This window comes from Balaenoptera musculus, chromosome 6 (assembly GCF_009873245.2).
Source record: "Balaenoptera musculus isolate JJ_BM4_2016_0621 chromosome 6, mBalMus1.pri.v3, whole genome shotgun sequence".
NCBI lineage: Eukaryota > Metazoa > Chordata > Mammalia > Artiodactyla > Balaenopteridae > Balaenoptera > Balaenoptera musculus.
The window spans coordinates 114,725,679-114,747,134 of record NC_045790.1 but is presented as its reverse complement, the minus strand read 5'-3'; the positions used below and the strand labels follow the sequence as shown (position 1 = coordinate 114,747,134).

General features: G+C 49.9%; 1 protein-coding gene across 5 annotated transcripts in view; it reads left to right on the top strand.

Moving 5' to 3' along the window:
• Nucleotides 1-21,456, top strand: part of CAMSAP1 (calmodulin regulated spectrin associated protein 1) — a 54,707-nt gene that overhangs the window by 20,413 nt on the left and 12,838 nt on the right. For 2 of the 5 annotated variants that reach the window (XM_036855119.1, XM_036855118.1), the window contains exons 5-9: nucleotides 7,843-7,923; nucleotides 8,862-8,894; nucleotides 11,141-11,282; nucleotides 19,706-19,845; nucleotides 19,933-20,029. In XM_036855119.1, the coding sequence (XP_036711014.1) occupies nucleotides 7,843-7,923; nucleotides 8,862-8,894; nucleotides 11,141-11,282; nucleotides 19,706-19,845; nucleotides 19,933-20,029 (493 nt within the window). The remainder of the gene's footprint in view (nucleotides 1-7,842; nucleotides 7,924-8,861; nucleotides 8,895-11,140; nucleotides 11,283-19,705; nucleotides 19,846-19,932; nucleotides 20,030-21,456) is intronic. The other 3 variants (XM_036855121.1, XM_036855120.1, XM_036855122.1) reach the window with 2 other exon arrangements.

The window sequence follows — 21,456 nt, the reverse complement described above, 5'->3', positions numbered from 1 at the left end:
CCAGTGCCCACGAGGTCGCTTCTCGGCGACGGCACCTCCTCGTCCTCGTCCCCGTCCCCTGGCTTCACGTAGTAGTACACGCGGGAGGCGGCCCACAGGGATTTGGTTAAAAAACGATGTTCTGGAGTGCTGTTTCCACGGGAGCCCGGGCCTCCCCTGAGGGCTGTCCCCTCCCGCCATAAGCAGCCGTCTCCCTGAGCATCTCGATGACTTCCGCCCACGTGTTCCTGGTGGGCAGTGGTTGAGATTAAGCTGAGGTGCATTTTTAAAGACTTTTGATTAGTTGTTGCCAAATTCTGACCATAAAGATTGTACCGTTTTTCTCATACTGTTTAGTCTGTGTAAGTGTTTTTTTCCCCTGTGTCTTCTCATATATTGGATATTATTAAAAAATACCTGCTGAGTTGAAAGGTGAAAAATAGCACCTTTTACTTTTATTTCTTCACTCACTGATAAAGTTGAAGTTTAAGGAAGAGAGTGTATGTCGTCTGGCTGTTTTTCTCCCTTTTGGGTAACTTGTTTTGGCCAGGGTTCTTTGGGTAGGGGTGGGGGAACGTGCCTTCCGCTTCCTGCCCAGGACCCTCCTGTTTCCAGGGTGTTTGCCGTGTGTTCATCGGCGCTTCCCGGGTGCTCGTGGCCTGTTTGCCTGGGACTTGGTGGCCGGCCCAGCAGCACCGCTGTGGCTTCTCCCTCCATGTGGTGTCCCCGCCGTGTGGACACCGCTTCCTGACTTGCTGTTGTGACAGGTGTCCCCACTGCTCGGCGTGGTCACGTGGCCGCCTTGGCCAGGTCCGCAGTCGCACCTGACGCTGTGCTGACTGTGTGTGGGTTTGTCACAGCTCAAGCCCCTTCTCGTGCCGCGCTCTGTTCTCCCAGGAGTTAATGCTGGCTTCAGCTTTTCATGATCCTTTTTCCCTTGCCCAGTATTTATGTTTTTATTCCACGTGCTCCATGTTTTGCTGTTTCCTTAGCATCCGTGTGAATTTCAGTTTCTCAGTTGGGAGGTTTTTCCCTCAGGTGAGTTCTCTGACCTCCACACCCGCTGCCGTCCTGCAGGTTCTCCCCAGTGTCCCATCTGGGGGGGCGGTTCCCGCAGTCGCTGCCTTCCTGGGGCTCCTCTCAGGGGCGGATCCTCTGGTGCAGGGTGAGATGTGCTCCCGCCTTCTGTGCCTTCGGAGGGTGTCTGCTCACGTGCCTTCCCTGAACTGTGACGGGACCTTAGCTCCCCGCGGCCTCTCCACTGTGGACGCTGTCGCCTGACAGGCTTCCAGCCGGGCCTGGAGACCTTCCCTCCTTCCTCACGCTGATGTGTTTTCTCTCCACAGAAAATTGCTGCATGTTTAATGAGGTTTGGGCTCTGGGGAGGTTTGACATCGGTGAGTTTTCTCTTCAGCATCAATCTTAGATGTCTAACAAGATCTGAAGTCTCTTGGAAACTCTGTTCCTAGGTTCCGTGTTCCCAGGATTGCGGCTGTGTGCGCACACCTGAGGCAGGTGTGAGCTCCCCTCGCACCCGCCCCGGCCTGCCTTTCTCCTGTGGGGTCTTTCCAGGGGGTCGCGTCTCACGTTTGGCTCCGCGTGCGGGTGCCCTCATCCCCGTCGGCATCTCTGGATCCACAGGGCAGGCCTGTCAAGTGGCCTCTGAGTTTCTCTTGCCGTGTGGCATCGTTTTGGGGACCGTCCTGCCGCAGACTGGACGGTTGCTGACAGGCCTTCTGCACGCCCACCACCTGAGGCGTTCAGAGACCCCTCCGCCTGGCGCCGGGCCAGCCCCGCTGCTGCCCCTGCGCCGTGTGGGGAGCGCGCCCTTGCAGTGCGCCCCTGGCCCTGCTCAGGAAGGCTGCGGCTGACCCTTCCCGCAGCACGCCCTCTGGAGCAGCCCCCCCTCCGCGGGTGATCAGTCACCCTGGGGCCAGAATTGCTCCCTGGGCCTGGGGGCGCCGCCGAGCCATCCGCCGGCTTCCCTGTCCCATGTGAGTGTGACTGGGTGATCTCCTCTCTGTTCCGGGAGTTTTCCCACGAACCGTCTTGCTGTGGCTCTTTTTATTTTTTATTGACGCCCGGCCAGTAGCTTGAGTCTTTTACTAAAAAACTCCCCAGCTTTGCCCAAACATGTTTTATATGCAATAAATGGACCCAGTTCCTTGAGTGTTGACAAGTGGCTGCATAAGTTCAGCATTCGCAATCAAGGTAACACTTCCGTCATCCAAAAAAAGTTCCTTTGTGCTCGTTTGCAGTTAATCTCCTGCCTGGCCCAAATAACTACTGATCTGCTTTCTTCACTACGGATTAGTTGTCTCTCTTCTAGGTCCTGGTAGAGATGGAGTCACGTGGTATGTGCTCTTTTTGTGTCTTTCACTGACTACAGTGTTGTTGAAGTTGATCCACGCCATTGTGTCCATCAGTAGTTTGGTGCTTTGGAAACTCGGTAGGATTCCACTGCACGAATGCACTACCGTTTGTTTATCCGTTCACCTGTTGATGGGCACTCGGTTTCTAGTTTTGTCTGTTACACATAGAGCTTCTGGGAACATTTGTGCACAAGTCTTTATGTGCAGATGTATTTTCATTTCTTTGAGTAGATACTTAGGAGTGAGTTGCTGGGTCACGTGACGATCAGTTTACCTCTAGAAGAAACTGTCAGAGTGTTTTCTGAAGTGACTGTGCCGTCTTAGACTCCCACCAGCAGGACAGGAGAATTCCAGTGTCCACGTTCTGCTGACACTTGGTATCGTCAGTCTTTCGGTTTCAGCTGTTTGGGTGGATGTGTAGAGGTATGTCATGGTTTTAATTTGCAGTTCTTTAATGACTAAAGATGTTTCTGTGTATCTTGTTAGGTGTCTGTTCACATATTTTGCCCAATTTTTAATGAGGTTGTTTGTCTTAATGAGTTTCAAGAATATTTTATGTGTATAAAGATTTAGGGATCCAGTGCTTTCCAAGGTATATATTCTTTTTTTTTAAAAATTTATTTATTTATTTATTTATTTATGGCTGTGTTGGGTCTTTCTTTCTGTGCGAGGGCTCTCTCTGGTTGCGGCAAGTGGGGGCCACTCTTCATCGCTGTGCGCAGGCCTCTCACTGTCGTGGCCTCTCCCATTGCGGAGCACAGGCTCCAGACGCGCAGGCTCAGTAGTTGTGGCTCACGGGCCTAGTTGCTCTGCGGCATGTGGGATCTTCCCAGACCAGGGCTCGAACCCGTGTCCCCTGCATTGGCAGGCAGACTCTCAACCACTGCGCCACCAGGGAAGCCCCCAAGGTATATATTCTTGTAATGTGTTTTTATTGTTTTGGTGTCAGGATAATGCGGGTGTCAAAAAAAGAGTTGGGAAGTATTCCCTCCTTCATTTTGTGAAACACTCTTTGTATTATTAGTATTACTAGTATTATTTTGTCCTTAAATCTTTGATGGAGTCACTGGTGAAGCCATCTGGGCCTGGAGTTTTCTTGGAAGGTTTTAATTATGAATTCAGTGTCTTTAGTGTACATATAAGGTATTTAGGATTTCTATTTAATTTTGTGACTTTTAAGGAATTTGTGAATTTTATTTAAATTTTTGACTTTATTGGCGTATTCATATTTCTTTATCATCCTTTTAGTGTATTATGATCTGTAGTGATGTCCCCTCTTGTTTCCTGCTCTGTAATTTCTGTCTTTTTTTCTTCCCTTTGTTGGTTTTGTTTATCAACTTTATTAATCTTCTAAAAAACCTGCTTTTGGTTTTTATTGATTTCTCCAATTTTCTATATAATTCCTCCTCTTGCTTTTATTATTTTTCTTTCTGTTTATTTTGAATTTATTTTTCTCTCTTTTCTAGTTTGTTATAGTAGAAGATTAGTTCTTTTACACCTTTCTACATTTTAATATAAACATTTAAAGTTGATAATTCCTCTTTAAGTAGTGCTTTAGCTGCACTGTACACATTTTTATATGTTGTGGTTTTCTTCCCTTTAAAATATTTTGTTTTAGTTGCGAATTCTCGTTTTATCAATGGATTATCTAGAAGTTTGTAGTTTAGTTTTCATATGTGTGGAGGTGAGGTGGTTCTAGGTATCTTAGTGTTTTGGTTTCTAATTCTGTTGTGGTCAGAGAGCGTAGTCTGTGTGGTTTCATTTCCGTCCCTCTGGATTTATCGAGACTTGTTTTGTGGTCCACTGCATGGCCTTGCAGAGTGTTCCCGTGCGCACTTGAAAAGAGCCTGTGTGTTCTGCTGTTGTCAGTGGAGTACTTCGTAAGTGTCAGGTCAGGGTGGTTTGGGTGTGCTTGCATCGCTGGAGTCTTAGGCCCCATCAGTCACCCACCCAGAGAGGAGAGTTGAAATCTCCAGCAGTAATTTTGTCTATTTTACCTTTTGGTTGTGTCAGTTTTTGCTTTGTGTATTTTTAGTCTGTTGTTACATGGATACACGTTTAGGATTTTTCTGTCCTTTTGTGGTCGTGAGATGTCTCTTTATCACAGGTGACAATCCTTGCCTCCGGCCTTGGCATGACTAGTGTGTACACGACTTATCCCTTCCCTTCCTCTTATTTTTAACTCCTCGTTGTCTTTCTGTTTAAAGTGAGTTTCTTATGGGTACCCTATAGGCAATGTGGGCCTTATCATCGTAGTGTTTAATTTAATTGCATTTCATGTGATTATGGAGACGTCTGGGTTTTACATCTTGTCTGCCTTCTATATCTTTTCTTTGTCTTCCTTCTTTTCTGGCTTATTTTGGATTGGGCATTTTTACTACTACGTTTTATCTCCAATATATTTTGGGGGGGCTGCTTTAGGGTTTACAAATTTCATCTTCAGGTTTTCATAGTCTGCCTTCAAATAAAGTGATACCATTTCACAAATAGGATCAGAAATGTCTTTTCCCCTTTTGGCCTTTGTGCCACTGTTGTCATTCATTTCATTACAGCCCCAGATAAGTTACTTTCACCTTCAACAGCCACTTATCTTTTAAAGTAATTAAAAATGGTTAGCAATATTTATCCACATATTTTCCATTTTTATTGCTCTTCATTCCCTTGTATAGATAAAGAGTTCTCAAACCTTTTGGTCTCAGAACCCCTTTATACTCTTAAATACCGTGGCCCTCAAAGAATTTTTAAAAAATCTATCAATATTTACTGTATTAGAAATTAAAAACAGGAAAATTTAAAAATATTTATTAATTCACTTAAAAGTAACAGCTCATGCCATGTTAATGTAAGCGATGTGTTTTTAATGAAAAATAACTATATTCTCAAAAATGAAACAAGTGGTGATATTTTACAGTTTTCTAAGTTTCTTTAATGTCTGGCTTATCAGAAGACAGCTGGATTCTTACCTGCCGTTGCATTTCATCTGCTTCAATATGTTGTTTTTATTGATGTAAAGGAAGAAAGTCGGTTTCGTGTGGATACGTAGTTGAAGAAGGGACAGTGCTTTCATAATCTTTTCAGATAATTATGCACATCTCTTTTTGATTCTATACCAAAACTTGACTAGTGGTAGTTTCTTTCTTTTTTTTTTTTTTAAATGTTGCTGAATTTTTTTTTTTTTTTTTTTTTTATGGCTGTGTTGGGTCTTCGTTTCTGTGCGAGGGTTTTCTCTAGTTGCGGCGAGCGGGGCCCACTCTTCATCGCGGTGCGCGGGCCTCTCACTGTTGCAGCCTCTCTTGTTGCGGAGCACAAGCTCCAGATGCGCAGGCTCAGTAGTTGTGGCTCACGGGCCTAGTTGCTCCGTGGCATGTGGGATCTTCCTAGACCAGGGCTCGAACCCGTGTCCCCTGCATTGGCAGGCAGATTCTCAACTGCTGCGCCACCAGGGAAGCCCCAAGTGGTAGTTTCTTGAAGGTTAACTGAAATGTGGAATTTGAAACTGTTTACCAATTAACTTTTTTAAAAAGTTGAGATATAATTCACATGCTGTAAAATTCACTATTTTAAAGTGTATGGTTCAGTGGTTTTTAAGATATTCACCAGGTTGTGCAGCTGTCACCACCAATTGCACACATTTTTATCATACCCAGAAAGAGACGCTGGTGCCATCAGCAGTCCTTCCCTGTCAGCCCCTGGCAGCCACTCCTCTGCTTTCTGTCTCTCTGGATTTGCCTGTTCTGAACATTTCATTTAAGTGAAATCTACAGTACGTGGCCTGTTGTCTCTGACTTTATTCATGTAGCATATTTTCACGTCTCATGCGTGTTGTAGCACTTATCAGTACCACATTCCTTTTATGGTTGAGTAATGCTCAGTCGTATAGATATGCTGAGTTTTGTTTAGCCATTCCTCAGCTGGTGGGCATGTGTGTTTTCCACTTTTTGGCTATCGTGACTCCTGCTATGAACATTCAAGTACGAGTGTTTGTGTGGCTGTGTTTTCACTTCTCTTGGGTTTATATCTAGCGGTGGAATTGCTGGGTCGTATAGGAACTCTGTGTTTAACTCTGTGAAGAGCTGGCAGACTGTCTCCACGGCTGCTGCACCGTTTATGTTCCCCCAGCAACACCAGAGGTTTCCGGTTTTCCACGTCCTTGCTAACACTCATTTTCTGGTTTTTTGATTCTAGTCATTCTGGAGGGTGTGAGATGGTATCTCATTGTGGTTTAGATTCACATTTCCCTGATAGTAATGATGGGAAACCTTTTTTCATGTGTTTATTGGCTATTTGTAGATCTTTTTTGGAGAAATGTCTATTCACATCCTTTGCCCATTTTAAAATTGGATTATTTCTCTTTTTATTGTTGCAAGGATTCTTTTATATAACCTAGATACTAGCCCAGTGAACTTTTCTTTTCTTTTTTTTTTTGGCTGCGTTGGGTCTTTGTTGCTGCACACGGGCTTTCTCTATTTGTGGCGAGCGGGGGCTACTCTTCTTTGCAGTGCGCGGGCTTCTCATTGCGGTGGCTTCTCTTGTTGCGGAGTACGGACTCTAGGCACGTGGGCTTCAGTAAGTTGTGGCGTGCAGGCTCAGTAGTTGTGGCTCGCGGGCTCTAGAGCGCAGACTCAGTAGTTGTGACGCACGGGCTTAGTTGCTCTGCGGCATGTGGGATCTTCCCGGACCAGGGATCGAACCTGTCTCCCATGCATTGGCAGGCGGATTCTTAACCACTGTGCCACCAGGGAAGCCCTAATTCATTTATTTTAAAACTTATCAACATTGATTTTTCTTTTGTTTTTCTCTTTTAAAAAACAATTTTTCTAAAAAAAAAAAAAACACAATTTTTCTACGTTCTTGATTTGATGTGCATGAGTTCACTTATCTGTATTCTTGTTTAATGAGAAGACATTCAGTTCTGTGGCATTTCATCTGATTATAGCTTTGACCATGTCCCTGTTAGCATTGATGAGTGTTTTTCTCTACGGTATTACTTTATAATTGCAATTTTGATTTTATCTTTGAGTTAATAATTCCAGAAGAGGATACTTTTATTTCTGAGCAGTTGTATTAATTGCTTACGAGTGTCTCATGACAGTTCTTAGCGCTATTTTGGTGGTCAGGGAATGTGCGAGCACCTGTTAGGCTTCGGGGGGTTTCAGCCTGACCATGTTATCAGCAGCGTTCGCTGATGGTGGCAGCGAACTTGGGCTGCCCGTGCACGGGGGACACTCAGCGCTGAGGCTGTCGATCCTGTCGTGAGGCGGAAAGCATCACGCGGGCGCCGTGGGGCGTGAGGGCCTTCCTTGCTCTCCGTGTCGAATCACAGGTCACAGGGAATCCATGTATTTCTGCATGTGTGTAATGGGTCTAAATATTACCTGCATCTAAGAGCCTGAGTTCAAACAAGTAAGATGGGTTCTGGAAAGATGTACACACCACTGTTGGAAATCAATTTCAGTTGCCTTTTTAATGCGTTTAATTTCTTCTACTTTAGGTAAATCTTAAAATGAGAGAGATAACAGAGAAAGAAGTTAAGTTAAAACAGCAGTTATTGGAAAGTCCAGCTCATCAAAAGGTAAAGGGTAAATTTCACTTCTCTGGAACGCACCAAGTTAACGTTGCTCCCGTTTTAAAGAACTGTGTCTGTGTGTGCTCCGTGCTTGTTCTTTGTTCTTACTCACCAAGCAGGGAGTGAGTGCCCTGGGCCCCGGCCCTGGTGGCGAGGGCGCGGTGGCCCACTGCCCTTTCTCCCAGGCAGGGGCAGCCTAGTGTTGAACTTGGGAGGGTGGGGGAGAGGTGGGAGGTGTCGGAAGCTCCGGAGGAAGGGACGTAGGGTCACCCGGGTTGAAGTCAGCATGGGGGGTGGGGGGGGGTTGCCTGCAGCCAGAGGTCCCCTTGGAGCCCTCACGGGCTGAGTCCAGTGTGGGATTCAGGCGGTAAATGTCACGTTTCCAGTGAAATGACCCACTAACGTCCTGTGTGACCTGATTATTATTATTATTATTTTTTGACCAAGCACGTGTGTGACTGAATCCATGTTCCTCAAACGCGTGTACGACACGGCCCGGCCTGGGCTGCGGGCCCCTGGGCTGCGGGGTGAGCGACCGTCCCCTTGCTCCCTCTCTTACCCTGGACCCCAGGGATGCTGTCCGTGGGCACCTCACCTCGGCCACGCTTCTGTGAGCCCCCCCCCTTCCTCAGGTGGGCATGGACGGCTCGCTGAGCCCCTCCCCGAATGGTGGTTGGCACCTGTCCTTTTTGGTGCCCGGCCCGTGCGGAGTTTCCAGAGTAGCCTTTGCTCCCGCAGAGGCCAGTGTCGTAGAGGTGCCTGTGAGCTTCCCCCGCGGTCATCTGCTAGTGCAGAGGGTCCCGTGCGCTGGACAGATCTTACCTCTCAGAGGACGTCCCGCCTCTCGTGTGAACGTGGTGTGCAAGTGTGTGTCTCGTCTGTCCACACGTGGACCTGCCCTGCTGACCTCCTCTCCTGCCTTCCTTCCCTTGCTTCCCGAGCAGTCTCCCTCCAAGTGGTACTGGAAGTTAGTGCCTGTAAGTGAGCTCCGCGTGTGCGCCCAGCTGCCGTCCAGTGGGCCATCCCGCCGCAACCACTTGCTTCCATTACAGATTGCTCGTGACTGTTTGTCTGAATGTCCTCCTTGGTGGTGTTGTTGCATTTCCTGCGGGGCAGTGATGGCCCGGTTCTGGGCACAGTAGACCGTAACAAGGCCCTCTGGAGCCCTAAGGTGCATTTTGTAGCCAACACCCAGACTGTGGTTTTGCCCAGTTCCTTAGGTAGACTTGCAGACAGTTTCTTCTTTGTACACATAGTTAACTTTTTTATATGATGATCTTCAAGGTCAGTGACAGGCTGTATTCTCCTTTCTAATAGGTACCAGCAGGAATGACAAATCATCCAATTTGCCGAGTCACCCTTCGGATTTGTCCTTCCTGGTGTTACGGTGCATGGGGGTTTGGTCTGCAGCTCTAGCTGTGCTTCACCTGGTGACCTGTTCTGGAAGCAGAACCGGTTTGTTACACTGTTTCCCACGGAAAAGTACCTGGCGCTCCAAGTGGTGCATTTTAAAATGAAGTTTTGGAGAACAAATCTTTTTGAAGACTCCTTTATTTGCCTGATCCTTTAGTTTAATTATTTGGATTAAATGATCCTTAGAATTCCATCATAAAGGAGATACCGCGGATATAAACTCAGTGCGATCCGCGTGAGCAGTGATATAGTCTGCTTTGTAGCTGATGGATAATTTTGCTTCTCTTTGAAATATATTAATAACAAAGAGGGGGTAAGCATTTTTATGCATATTTACGTATCTCTTAACTTCTCGAAAACTGAAGGCCAGAGAGAGAACTATTAAAAGCAGTTACGAGGTGTAGTGAGGACACAGTCAGAAATGCAGGTGTCCTCCAGGAAGTGGGGTTTCAGATGAGACTTGCATAAAAACGGGAAAATGTGGCCGAGAGCAGAGCGCCTGTAGGTTTCCTCCTAGCAGTTGGTCGCCACGGCTGCCTGAGCGCACGTCTGGCTCGTCGGGAGCGGGCTGAGCGCGAGCAGGCTGCTGGGGGTTTGGAGCAGGGCCCCCTCGAGGGGCGGCACCGGCTCCCCCGACCCCGGGCTTCAGCGCTTTCCCTGATGCAGACGCACAGCATCCATCCTCGGCCGCGAAACCATCTGCTTCCCTGCATGCCGTGCTCGGCCCGCGTGCTGTCTGTGTGTGTGGAGACCTGGCCCGGCGTGTGCCTCGGGCTCTGCATGCGGGAGCGCCAAGGCTGGCCCCTGGGCGCGGCGGCCCGAGAAACAAGTTAAAGCCCACGTTGAGACCAGTGTTAGTGGCGTGCGTTGCGCACGCACGGGTGGGGCGTGTTCTGTGCAGATGCCAGTGCTGACCGCCCTGCGCTGTGCACGCGCTGCGTTCTTGCTGCGGCGCCTTCCTTCGGGTTGGCTCTCCTGCACGGCTCGCGGAGATCCGTAGCGGGCGGCACGGGTGGCAGGTTTTCTCCCTCGAGCTGGCACTGTGTTCTCCTCCCCTGGAGAAAGCGCGGCTGCAGGAAATGCCAGGCTCACCTGTGCCACAGGACGTGGTGGCCTGGCGGCCTGTGTGTCTGTGCTCGTGAGCGAGGCCCAGTTACAGGGGCAGTGCCCAGGGCCGCGGGGAGGCTCAGATCACCGTGCACGTGGTTTCCTGTGAAGGCAGAAGCACAGAAACCTTGAAAAATGCTTAATTTTTATAGCACTCAGGTTCCTGGCGCTTCCGTGCACTTACGGAGGGGCTGGTTGACGGATTAGACGACACTTCGTCTAACCTGGTTTGGGGAATTTCGCACACTCTATGTTAATGCTGCTTTGTGTTTTTCATAATGGCCAAGGTTAATGCTGCTAATCCTGAGAAAAGTAACAGTAACGTGGGTCTTGCCAGCGTAGGGCGTTCACCGTTTAACTTGTTTCTCATCCGCTGGTGGTGCGCGGCCTCTGGCAGTGTAGACGTGTGTCCTGCTTCCTTCCCCTGGGTGTGCCCGGCCCTTTAGAGTGAGACGGCCCGGCGTCATTAGCAGCTAATTGCTGTCACCCAGTGTGGCCACGAAGCCCAGTTCCCTGGATCTTGACATACGTTCCAGGCAGAGTAGGCAGTCCAGACATTTGGGGCTTTCCCATGTGATTGCCGCTGTTCTAAACATCGTCCTGCAGGACTTCTGTTAACTCGAGATTTGACGGCCTGCCTGTGACGTAGGCGGCAGTGACGGCACCTCGTGCGTAGTGACCCTTTCCCTTTTCTCCGCCGCAGGTGCGCTACCGCCGAGAGCACCTGTCAACGAGGCAGCCGCCCTACTTCCCGCTGTTGGAGGACCTGATGCGGGACGGCAGCCACGGGGCTGCTCTCTTGGCCGTGGTCCACTACTACTGCCCGGAGCAGATGAAGCTGGACGGTGAGTGGAGCACGTGCCTCTGGAACGGACCTGAGGCGCAGGAGGCTGTTAGGATGCTCTGATCCAGACAATGAAAACACCAGAGAGTCACCCTGAGTCCTTAGTGCCGACTGGGGCAGCGCAGAGACGGACAGCTCTGACGATGATGTGTTTGTCTTTAGCCTGCGTTTTCTCTGGTGGAGAAATGGGACTTTGAAATATTTGGGCAACGTGTTAAATACTGGTGACTGTACTTCAGTCTCAGAACGGTTGACAGCTCGTCAGCCCTACTCCAGTTGATTGAAACATCTAGAATGTGGTTTAGGAAAATGAGTGCAGACCCATCTGTTGCCAAACCGTGAGTGACCCACGTGGGCTTGGTGTTGGCGGTACCACCGTGTCGTGTGTCTCTGAGGTGCTCACGCCTGGCCACGGGGAGAGGTGTGGGAGATGCCGAGAGCAGCGTGGCGCCGGGCCCCCCTCCAGGGCCGTGCGGACAGGAACCCTGGTGTAGGTTTTGCTGAGTCCTCTTCTTTCTGGGGGAGGGCGGTGTGGGGCCCACGGATGCCCCGACCGCTGGCCGCACGTGGAGCGTCTGTCAGACTCACTGCCGGCGCTGAGCTGACGTCGGTCGTGCTTCTGATCCGAATGCGGAAGTGCTGGGTTTTGTAGTTTCTGAAGCACATGGCTGACCTTGAAAGAGAGGGGGGCTCAGGTTCCAGGAGGGGGTCTCCATCTGTGATTGAAAACCCCCAAATTGGTGCGTGGTGGCCCCGGGCCCATCAGGCCTCTGTCCCCGGGCGGCCTGGGCCGTGTGCCGCTGAGACCTGTAACCGGGGCCCTGGGAAGGACTGGGGAGGCTCCCCCGTGGCCAGGGAGGACCCAGGAGGCTCGTCTCGGGCCGGAGGCGGAGGTCGTTGCTGAGGAAGTGAGCTGCCAGGCTGCGTCCCAGGCGAGTTTGTTTGGTCCAGGACTCGTTTGTCGGGAGTCAGAGCAGAGTGTTGCTGTGTGGGAGCGCGGCCGCCGCCAGGCCCGCCAGACCCGCAGAGAAGGGGCCCGCCACCACCAGGGCCGCCAGACCCGCAGAGAAGGGCCCTGCCGCCGCCAGGGCCGCCAGACCTGCAGAGAAGGGGCCCAACGCCGCCAGGGCCGCCAGACCCGCAGAGAAGGGCTCCGCCGCCGCCAGGGCCGCCAGACCCGCAGGGAAGGGCCCCGCCGCCGCCAGGGCCGCCAGACCCGCAGGGAAGGACCCCGCTGCCTCCAGGGCCGTGGGGAAGGACCCAGCCGCCGCCAGGCCTGCCAGACCCGCAGAGAAGGGCCCCGCCACCGCCAGGCTGGCAGGCGCCGCGGACAGACCTGGCTGAGCAAGAGTGCCTGGATGCGAGCGCAGGGTGTTGAAAATGCCAGTGTCCGGGGTGCTCAAGCGCGCGGGGCTCCCTCCCCTCGGCCCTCCGCCCGCTGCGTGTGTGGGTGGGCAGTCCCGGCTCGAGCTTTGTTCAGCCTGTCTCTAACCTGTCCTCCGGGGTCTCGAGACAAAAACAGCTACAAGGGACAGAGAGCCTCTGCTACCGAGAAGGGAAAACCCACGGCAGGATGTGAGTGTCAAAGCTCATTGCGCCTAATAGCAGAACGTCAAAACGGGGCTTTAAAAACGACAGAACCACAGGGTGGAGGGACCAGAGCCAGACTCATGACTTGACTTGCGGGACCAGGTGAGAGCAGAGTGAGGCCGGAGGGGACGTGAACACGCGGACGCAGGCTGGGCCCAGTGCACCAGCTCGTAGGGGTCGTGCTCTTTTAAAATGAGGAAGCCTGGAGGCCTTTACAAAAATGGGCTTGATTCAGGCCACGGAAGAAACCTCGACAGATTGCAGAGAATTGATAGTTCCTCACAACACAGTAAAACGAGAAGTCAGTAACAAACGTGCAGCGTCTTTTCTCCAAACCTTTAAAATTGATAATGCTTAGAAACCAGAGAAGATACTTCAAAATAGTTCATGGATCGAAGTAGAAATCATAGTGGAATTTTCTAGTGGGAGCTCTATAAGGGCAGGCGTTTTTATCTGTTTGTTCACTGATACATCGCATTCGTCTAAAATAGCGTCTGGGACAAATTGGCGTTTGGTCAGGTATTTGTTGAATTAAATGAATGAATGACGTACATGCCAGAGCTCACAGGACGCAGCTCAGAGTGACAGGTGAAGGGAAACGTCGCCTCAGTGCCTAGTCTGGACAGTAAGGAATTTAAGAATTAATGGACCAGGTTGATCCCAGCGCATTCGAAAAGAACATAGAAATAAACCCAAAAAAGCTGAAGGAAGAAAAATAGAGAGTAGTGTTTCTCCTCTGGTCAGAAATCAGCCCAGCACATGGAGGAGGCAGGCTGAATTGCAGGTTCCGTCCTGAAGAGGACGGCCCGCCTGGGCTCTGGACAAGCCGCCTGGTGAAGGAGCGGAGTAGAGGGGTGCAGAGGTGGCCGGGCTGAGGGTCCCGGGAGGGCTCCGGAACGGGCGTGCAGGTCGTCTTTGTCGGGGTTATTCCGGCACCAGGAGCAGAGCCTGGGAGGAAGGGCATAGGCTTTCTTTCCTTCTTAACGTGGGTTGAAAATCCTGTGTAAAGTCCTAGAAAACAAGAATTGAATGCCTGGGCGTGTTCTGTGCAGTCATCTGAGGAGGCACAGACCAAGATCTGTTAGAAGCCACTGCCCGTTTGTGATGGACGCCCTTGGCCTGCCGCTGACGTGCTCTGACCCCACAGAGGTTCTCGACCCCAGACTGTTGCAGTCAGGGGGACGGGAGGGTGTGCCGTACGTAGCCCCAGCCCTGGCAGGGTGGCTCTGTCCACCTGCCCTGCGCGTGGTGCCAGCTCCTTGTGAGTGTTGGGACCCACAGAAGACCTGTCTGTAGTGCTGGGGAATAAACTCAACCAAAAGATGTGAGACCGTGGGAAAAATCGTGAACTCTGCTGTAGGGTGGGACTTAAACTATATTCTTAGATGCCAAGAAGCAGTATAAAAATTGTGGTTTCCCCTGATTGTTCATGCAGTTGTTGCGAGTGCTTGCTACAGAAATTGACAAGGGAATGTGAGCATTCATGTGGAAGACTGGAGGCCAAAGGGACAAAATGGATGATTTGGATACTTTATTTTTATTTATTTTTGGCTGCGTTGGGTCTTTGTTGCTGTGCGCAGGCTTTCTCTAGTCGCGGCGAGTGGGGGCTACTCTTCGTTGCGGTGCGCGGGCTTCTCATTGCGGTGGCTTCTCTTGTTGCGGAGCACGGGCTCTAGGCGCGCGGGGTTCAGTAGTTGTGGCTTGCAGGCTTAGTGGCTCCGCAGCATGTGGGATCTTCCCAGACCAGCGCTCAAACCCATGTCCCTTGCATTGACAGGTGGATTCTTAACCACTGTGCCACCAGTGAAGTCCTGGAGACTTTATTTCGATGTGAGTTTACTTTTACAGAGAAGGTGCAGGAATTGGTGCGTACTTGTCCCCAGACTTTCCAGCCGTTACATCTTGTCACATTTGTGCTCTTTCTCCCTGAGCTAGTTGGGAATAACTGGAGAACAAATACATTCTTTTTTTTTTTTTTAAACTTCAACAACCTTTTATTACCAAACTCACGCAGGGTTAACCCTTTAACCCACCTAACAGCAAAACAGCGTCTCCAACAGGATCTAAGATGGAGGTGCACACCTAATAAAGATTGTCTGTTAAAAAAAAGAATAAAAAAAAAATACACACACTTGAATAAGTATTTTTTAAAAAAGCAAAATTCACCAGTCTTGTAAAAAAAAAAATCCCCAAGTGATTTCAATCCAAAAAAACCAAAATCCAGCATGGCAGTCTGTGCTGGCTCAGAAACCTCAACTCAGGATGCACCTAGGAGAAAAGCATTTCCTCTTAAAAAAGAAATCCACCTATCTCCTTCTTCCTGTTCAGCTTGCACAGCTTATTCCTGGAAATACCCAGTGACTGCACGAACAGGCCCCAGTCACACTCCCCAGCCTCTGCCTGTCGCTGGAGGTTCCCACCAAGGACTGTTCCGTAGCGATTGTCACCTCGACTACAGTCAGGAAATTGACCCCTAATTTCTGAGAACTTGCAAAATGTCCTCAGGCTTCCTGGGGGCTCCGTGAAAGATCGCGGGTCAGTGTACCCTGACCGAGATGGGAATGCAGGCTGGGCGAAGGGGGCCTTTCCAAATGAAGACACCCGACACCTTCAAATCTGAAGTTTAACCTACCAGGTGAAAACTAGTAGCAGCTGGCCCTACCCAAAGAGTGCTGGTCTCCCTGCTTTACCCATAAAAGTAGTAACGAAGAGGAGAGTCCAGAGTGTTTGACCTCATGTCCCTGCCAGGAACTTGGAGCCATGGGCGGTGTACTCCAGGCCGAGGTCGCAGGGGAGCTTTGCCATTTCTGGCCGCTCCTGGCAGCCTGGCTCATGGCTGCTCCGTGGACGCTGTGTTCCCTTGTGCAGGGTGCTTAAGAATTACCAGGGAGGGGACTTCCCTGGTGGCACAGTGGTTAAGACTCCACGCTGCCAATGCAGGGGGCCCGGGTTCGATCCCTGGTCAGGGAACTAGATCCCACATGCATAGCACAACCAAGAGTTCGCATGCCACAACTAAAGAGCTGGCAAGCCGCAACTAAGGAGCCCGTCAGCCGCAACTAAGGAACACATGTGCCACAACTAAGGAGCTCGCCTGCTGCAACTAAGACCCAGCACAACCAAATAAATAAATAAATAGATAAAATAAGCATTAAAAAAAAAAGAATTACCAGGGAAATTATGTTTTCAATTTGACTTTGTCACTGACGGATACTTGGATAGCAACTTCTAGAAAACTGCTCAGAGGACTTCCCCCGAGGTCACGGCCACAGATCCTTCCAGTTGACGGGCCCTTTGCTGGCCTTGGGCAGCAGCACGTTGATTTTAGAGAACTGTCTGCACCCAAGGAGCCCTGTGTGCACCGACAGCGGGGAGGGATGCGCGGTCTGTGGCACTGCCTTTCTCCTGAATGTAGGAGCCCCAGAGCCGGAGACAGGGCCTCTCGCGGTTGGATTGAGCCAGGACGCAGCCGCGCCGGTGAGGTGCTCCCAGCTTGTTTGAGAACTGGCCTGATATGCTGGGCGGTGAGGGCAGCAGTGAGCTGGAGAGCACCTCGCTGGCCCGTCTAGTAAACCTCCGTGACCAGGATGAACAAAACCATCGTGTGTGCAGACAGCTCTTTATAAGTGTTTTCCAGACTGCGCGGGGCTGGGCCAGGTCTCTGAACACTGAAGCGGAACCCGTGAGCTTGATGGGGTCCACGCTGTGGATCTTGTCCCAGGGTGGCGGCCTTCACATGTCTCATGTCACACGTTTGGGTCCGTGTGAAGACTTGGTGTGGGGCTTGGTGTGGTCTTCTTTCTTTCTTTTTTGTTTTTTATATTTATTTATCATCATTTATTTATTTATTTTTATTTGGTTGTGCCAGCTCTTAGTCGCGGCAGGCGGGCTCCTTAGTTGTGGCCTGTGAATTCTTAGTTGGCGGCATGCGTGTGGGATCTAGTTCCCTGACCAGGGGTTGAACCTGGGCCCCTGCATTGGGAGCGTGGAGTCCTAACCACTGCGCCACCAGGGAAGTCCCTGGTGTTGTTTTCTTCTGTGCAATCCAGGCTCTGGCCCAGCATCACCACCCTGTTGAGGGTCACATCTCTGCTTCCCTGTACTTGGAGCTGAGTCCCAGCCTTTCTCAGCCCTTCTTGCCCTTGACGTTTTCCAGGCACGCAGGTTGCTTAGTTGGTTGACTGTCCCTTGTCTGGCTTTGCCTGGCGTTCCCTCCTGGTGGCCTTCAGGGCCTGTGTTTCCAGCAGGAATGATGCCACAGGGATGGTCCCTGGGTTCAGGTGGCGTGCGCTGGCTTCCTACACTCTGAGGTCACTGCTCTTTGCTTTATGACCGACTAGTGACTGGGGAGTGGCTTCGGTCTCTCGTCGCGCTTTCACCCCAGCATTGTCATCTGTCGGGAGTTTGTAGCTCTGCTTCTTGTTCTCTGGTGGGTCAGCACTCCTGTGCAGGGGGCTGCTCTCCTCTGCTCTCTCGTTATTTATCCACGCGGTGATTTGTATCAAGATGGCCTCGTGGATTCTTACTTTACTCAACGGATTATGATCCATGACATTCATTGTTCTCTTGCTTTGTCCCAGATTTCAGACAAGTTGTGATTTTGAAGAAGAGGAGCATGGGGTACTTGCTCTGCAAAGACCAAGTTTTGTTTAACTTTACATCCGCTAAATGCAGGGGAGCCATGCAGAGAGGTCTGAACAGTGACTCTCTGTGGGACCCCAGTGCCTGGGGTGGCCCACAGCTTGTAGGGCAAGGGGGACTGGCCAGCGCAGAATGTGGGGCAAAGCGCCATCTGTAGGGGGGAAATGCAGTGAGACTGCACCCCACATGAGGCAAACACTCTTCCTTGGATGAAAGACATAAACCGGAAAAGCAGAATTTAAAAACTTTGAAAAGAAAATCAAGGAAAATATTTTTATGACATTGGTGTTGGGATGGATTATTTAAATTACAAAATAGCCAAGTAATAGAAAAAATTCCTGTATTTAACCATATTAAAATTCACTGTGGTGACAGAGGAACATCATAGATAAAATTAAGTGATAAAAGCTGTACCCATGAAAAAGTAAAGTATTTGCAACAAATATAAATTGACAAAGGATTGTCACACAATTGTTTTGTAACCATAATACAAAAAGAATTCCTACAAATCAGTAGGAAAAAGATGAACAACCCAGAGGCAAAACAAGAACAGCTTTTTCACAGAAGACGAGGTCGGGGCGAGCCCACAGCAGTGGCGGGTGCACCATTGCAGGAAGGCAGAGCAGGCCCAGCGGGGTGGCACAGGTGAGAGGCCCGATGGTACGGGCGGGGTGGGACGTGGCCCGGCGATGGTCAGGTGTGGACAGCGCAGCTTGCGGCCCCTTCCGGGAGGGTGCCGGTGCAAAGAGCATGCAAGTTTGGTTTTTCTGGCATTTTACGTAATAGTGAAAATTGTGGAATCCTAAATAGCTGTTAAAATGAGTGACTGAAATCTGCCCACGGCAGTGTAGAACTATTTGGAAACGTAATTCCGAGTTTGGGGAAAATAACAGGCTGCAACATGATAGGCAGTTTGTTGTCATGAATGTAAATTGAAGACAGCCAGGTCAGCAGTGCACTGTTTATATGATTTATGGGCAGAGACCACATGTGGTAAAGACACCCGCATGAGACAGGTCACGGGGCTTGAGGAGGGTGGTTGCCTTGTGGGGAGGCGGGCTTCAGCACTGTGATGCTTTGTTACTGAAAGAAAATGAGATCTGGATCAGAGAAGGCAGGATGTTAATATCCGTGCCATCTGGGTAGAGAGTACATGGGAGTCTGTTCTTTACATTTGTGATACTTCATAATCTAAATTGTAAAAAAGAAACATTTCTTAGCAATATAAATGTGCACAGTTACTCAGCTTATAGAAGTTTTCTCTTGAGAATTCGTAGTGCTAGGGCATCGCCGCATAGGACAGAATTCATACGTAGATCCCGGATGCTGTGAATCCCATGTGTGCATGAGATTTCTAAATCATTAAAAATGATTTCTTCTTAGGAGTAAAGTTATTTTAAAATAAGTTATGTTTCTCAATCCTGTTTATTTATTTAGAGGCAAAGTTAAGTCGTCAGTATAGCTACCTCCGATTCAGTCTTGAGTGGTACCTAGGTGTTCTAGAGGCTCCTGTCTGAGGGCGGGCCCACCTCCCCCCACGGAGCCTGCCCGGTACCCAGTGTGGGTGTCTGCGCTGGAATTTTCTGGGTGAGGGGCTGGCATCCTGCAGGGCAGCGTGAAATGGACGGTTGTCCTGCTACAGGTGCAGACAGGCAGCAGAGGAGGACTTGGGCTCTGCACAGTGCCTGCGTTGTGTGGTTAGCAGTTCCTGTGCTTCTCTGTGGAGAAGCCTGACGTTTCCTGTTGTATGCTCCCCTCCCCCAACCACGGAGGTAACCTCACTGGAAGGACGGGGGAAAGGAACTTGGTTAAACGTTAAGTGGCCTTATGCCGCCAGGTCCTTTATAAACTGGAAGGTGATTGTTACTGTTCCTATTGGAGGCCCAGTCTTAAAAGTTCAGGTAATGATTGTATACTTTTTAGACGTTAACAATTAAATTCAGGTCCTGGCGATTTCTCCTGTCTTTTTCTTGAGTGTTTTCTTTCTATAACATTATTTATAATACTTGTTGTGATGTTTAAATCTGTTAATGTTATTACCTTTTTAAATATCACCTCTACCTTTATTTAAATTGTTTTTCAGTTGAAAATTGCATGTATATGTACACACACGCACACAAATATATGTGCACACACACACTTATGAAGCAGAATATCTTTCTAATAAACTGTAGTTTTCTTTTTATCTATTAGATATATGCTTGAAAGAGGTAACGTCGGTGGCGGACAGTCTGTATAATATTCGGCTTCTGAGAGAATTCTCAAATGAATATCTTAACAAGTGCTTTTATCTCACTCTAGAAGATATGCTGTATGCTCCCTTAGTGTTGAAGGTAATAATGAATTATTAAAAACACATTTTTAAAACGCTGTGTGAATAAGCTCCTCACTGTGTCCTTGATTTCTTGTTTTCCTTTTAGCCAAACGTTATGGTTTTTATTGCCGAGCTCTTCTGGTGGTTTGAGAATGTCAAACCAGACTTTGTTCAGCCCAGGGATGTTCAGGAGCTGAAAGATGGTGAGTGACAAACTTTCCATAAGTGGCAGCTGTTTCCTCTCAGGGAGTCGTGGCCCAGCACTCAGAAGGTGTACTAAGCTGGTTCCTGGTTTTTGTACGACAGTGGTGTTTAAGTGGTTTCTTTTGGGAGGACAGGGCGCTGTCACAGTCTGGGCCCCTGTCTGGTGCGCCGTGGTGGTCGCGCACAGAGCTCCTCCAGACGGTGAGCTCGGGGTCCGTCCTGGCCCCACGGCGTCAGAATCCAAGGGCGAGCAGGAGACGTTGGAGAGAAGGTTCCAGGTGATTCTGACAAACTTCCGGCAGGAAGTGCTCTGGTCTGTGATGCCAGTCCTCACCCTCCGCAGCTCTGACTTTTTTGCCCCTAAAACAAGGCAGAAAAAAATCTGTTTTACCACAGAGTAAAATGATCTGCCAGCCTTGAGAATCTACAAAACTTTAAGAAGATGATATGGGAGAATGTTTTCATGTCCTTGTGATTTCTTACAAAGAATATAAAAATTTTAGCCACAGAGGAAAAGATTGATAATTGGCCACATTAAAATGTAGACCTTTTTTTCATTAAAAGATGATGAAAAGAGTAAAAACAAACAAAAAAAAAAAGGAAATCAAGTAGCTACCAGGGGTAGAAGATCCTTGTCGTATACCTACAGCAGATACAGTGTCCAGAACATATCCAAAGACGAAAAAGACAAACCAATAAAAAAAAGAGCAAAAGACTTGAACAGGTGCTTCGTGAAAGCAGGACTCCGGGTGCCTAATAACGTTATGAAAAGGTGCTCAGCCTCATCAGGGATTAAACCAGAAGTGACACACAGAGACACCCCCGCCATGCCGGCAGAGCAGACGCCCAGACAGGGCCAGGGCTCGGGGCGGTGGCCAAGGCATGCGCCCTGCCCCTGAGGACCGCGGCGGCTCCCCCGGGCGGTGCGCGGTCCAGCTCCGGAGTCTGGCTCCTGCTGCCGGGACTGTCCCTGGCACCGTCTTGGGCCAGCGTTCTGGGGAGCAGCCTCAGAGATGAGGTTCCTGTTCAGACTGGAGCTTCGGGCTGGGCCTGATCTCCTCCCCTGACCCCACGGGGGCCTGAGCCGAAGTGGCCACTGAGGTGGTCAGTCACGTGCTGGGCTCAGACGACCGGGTCTCTGCGGCTGAGCAGCCGCCTCCTTGAGGGTTTGGCCGGCAGGCGGCGTGGCGGCCCCCCCCGCAGGGCCCCGGCGACGAGGCCGCTTGTTAGTCGCCCGGACGCCGCCTGCAGTCCCAGTGCTCGCTCTTCCGCTGTGTCGGCTCTTTTGATCTTAGTACTCACGTTGGTATAATATTTATCGTATTCTCTGCAGAATACACTTGTTGACCTTGAAACCATTTTATTTTTTTGGAGAAGTTCTGGTTTCAGGTAAAAGTTGGGTTTGTAGTGCTTATAAAAACGGATT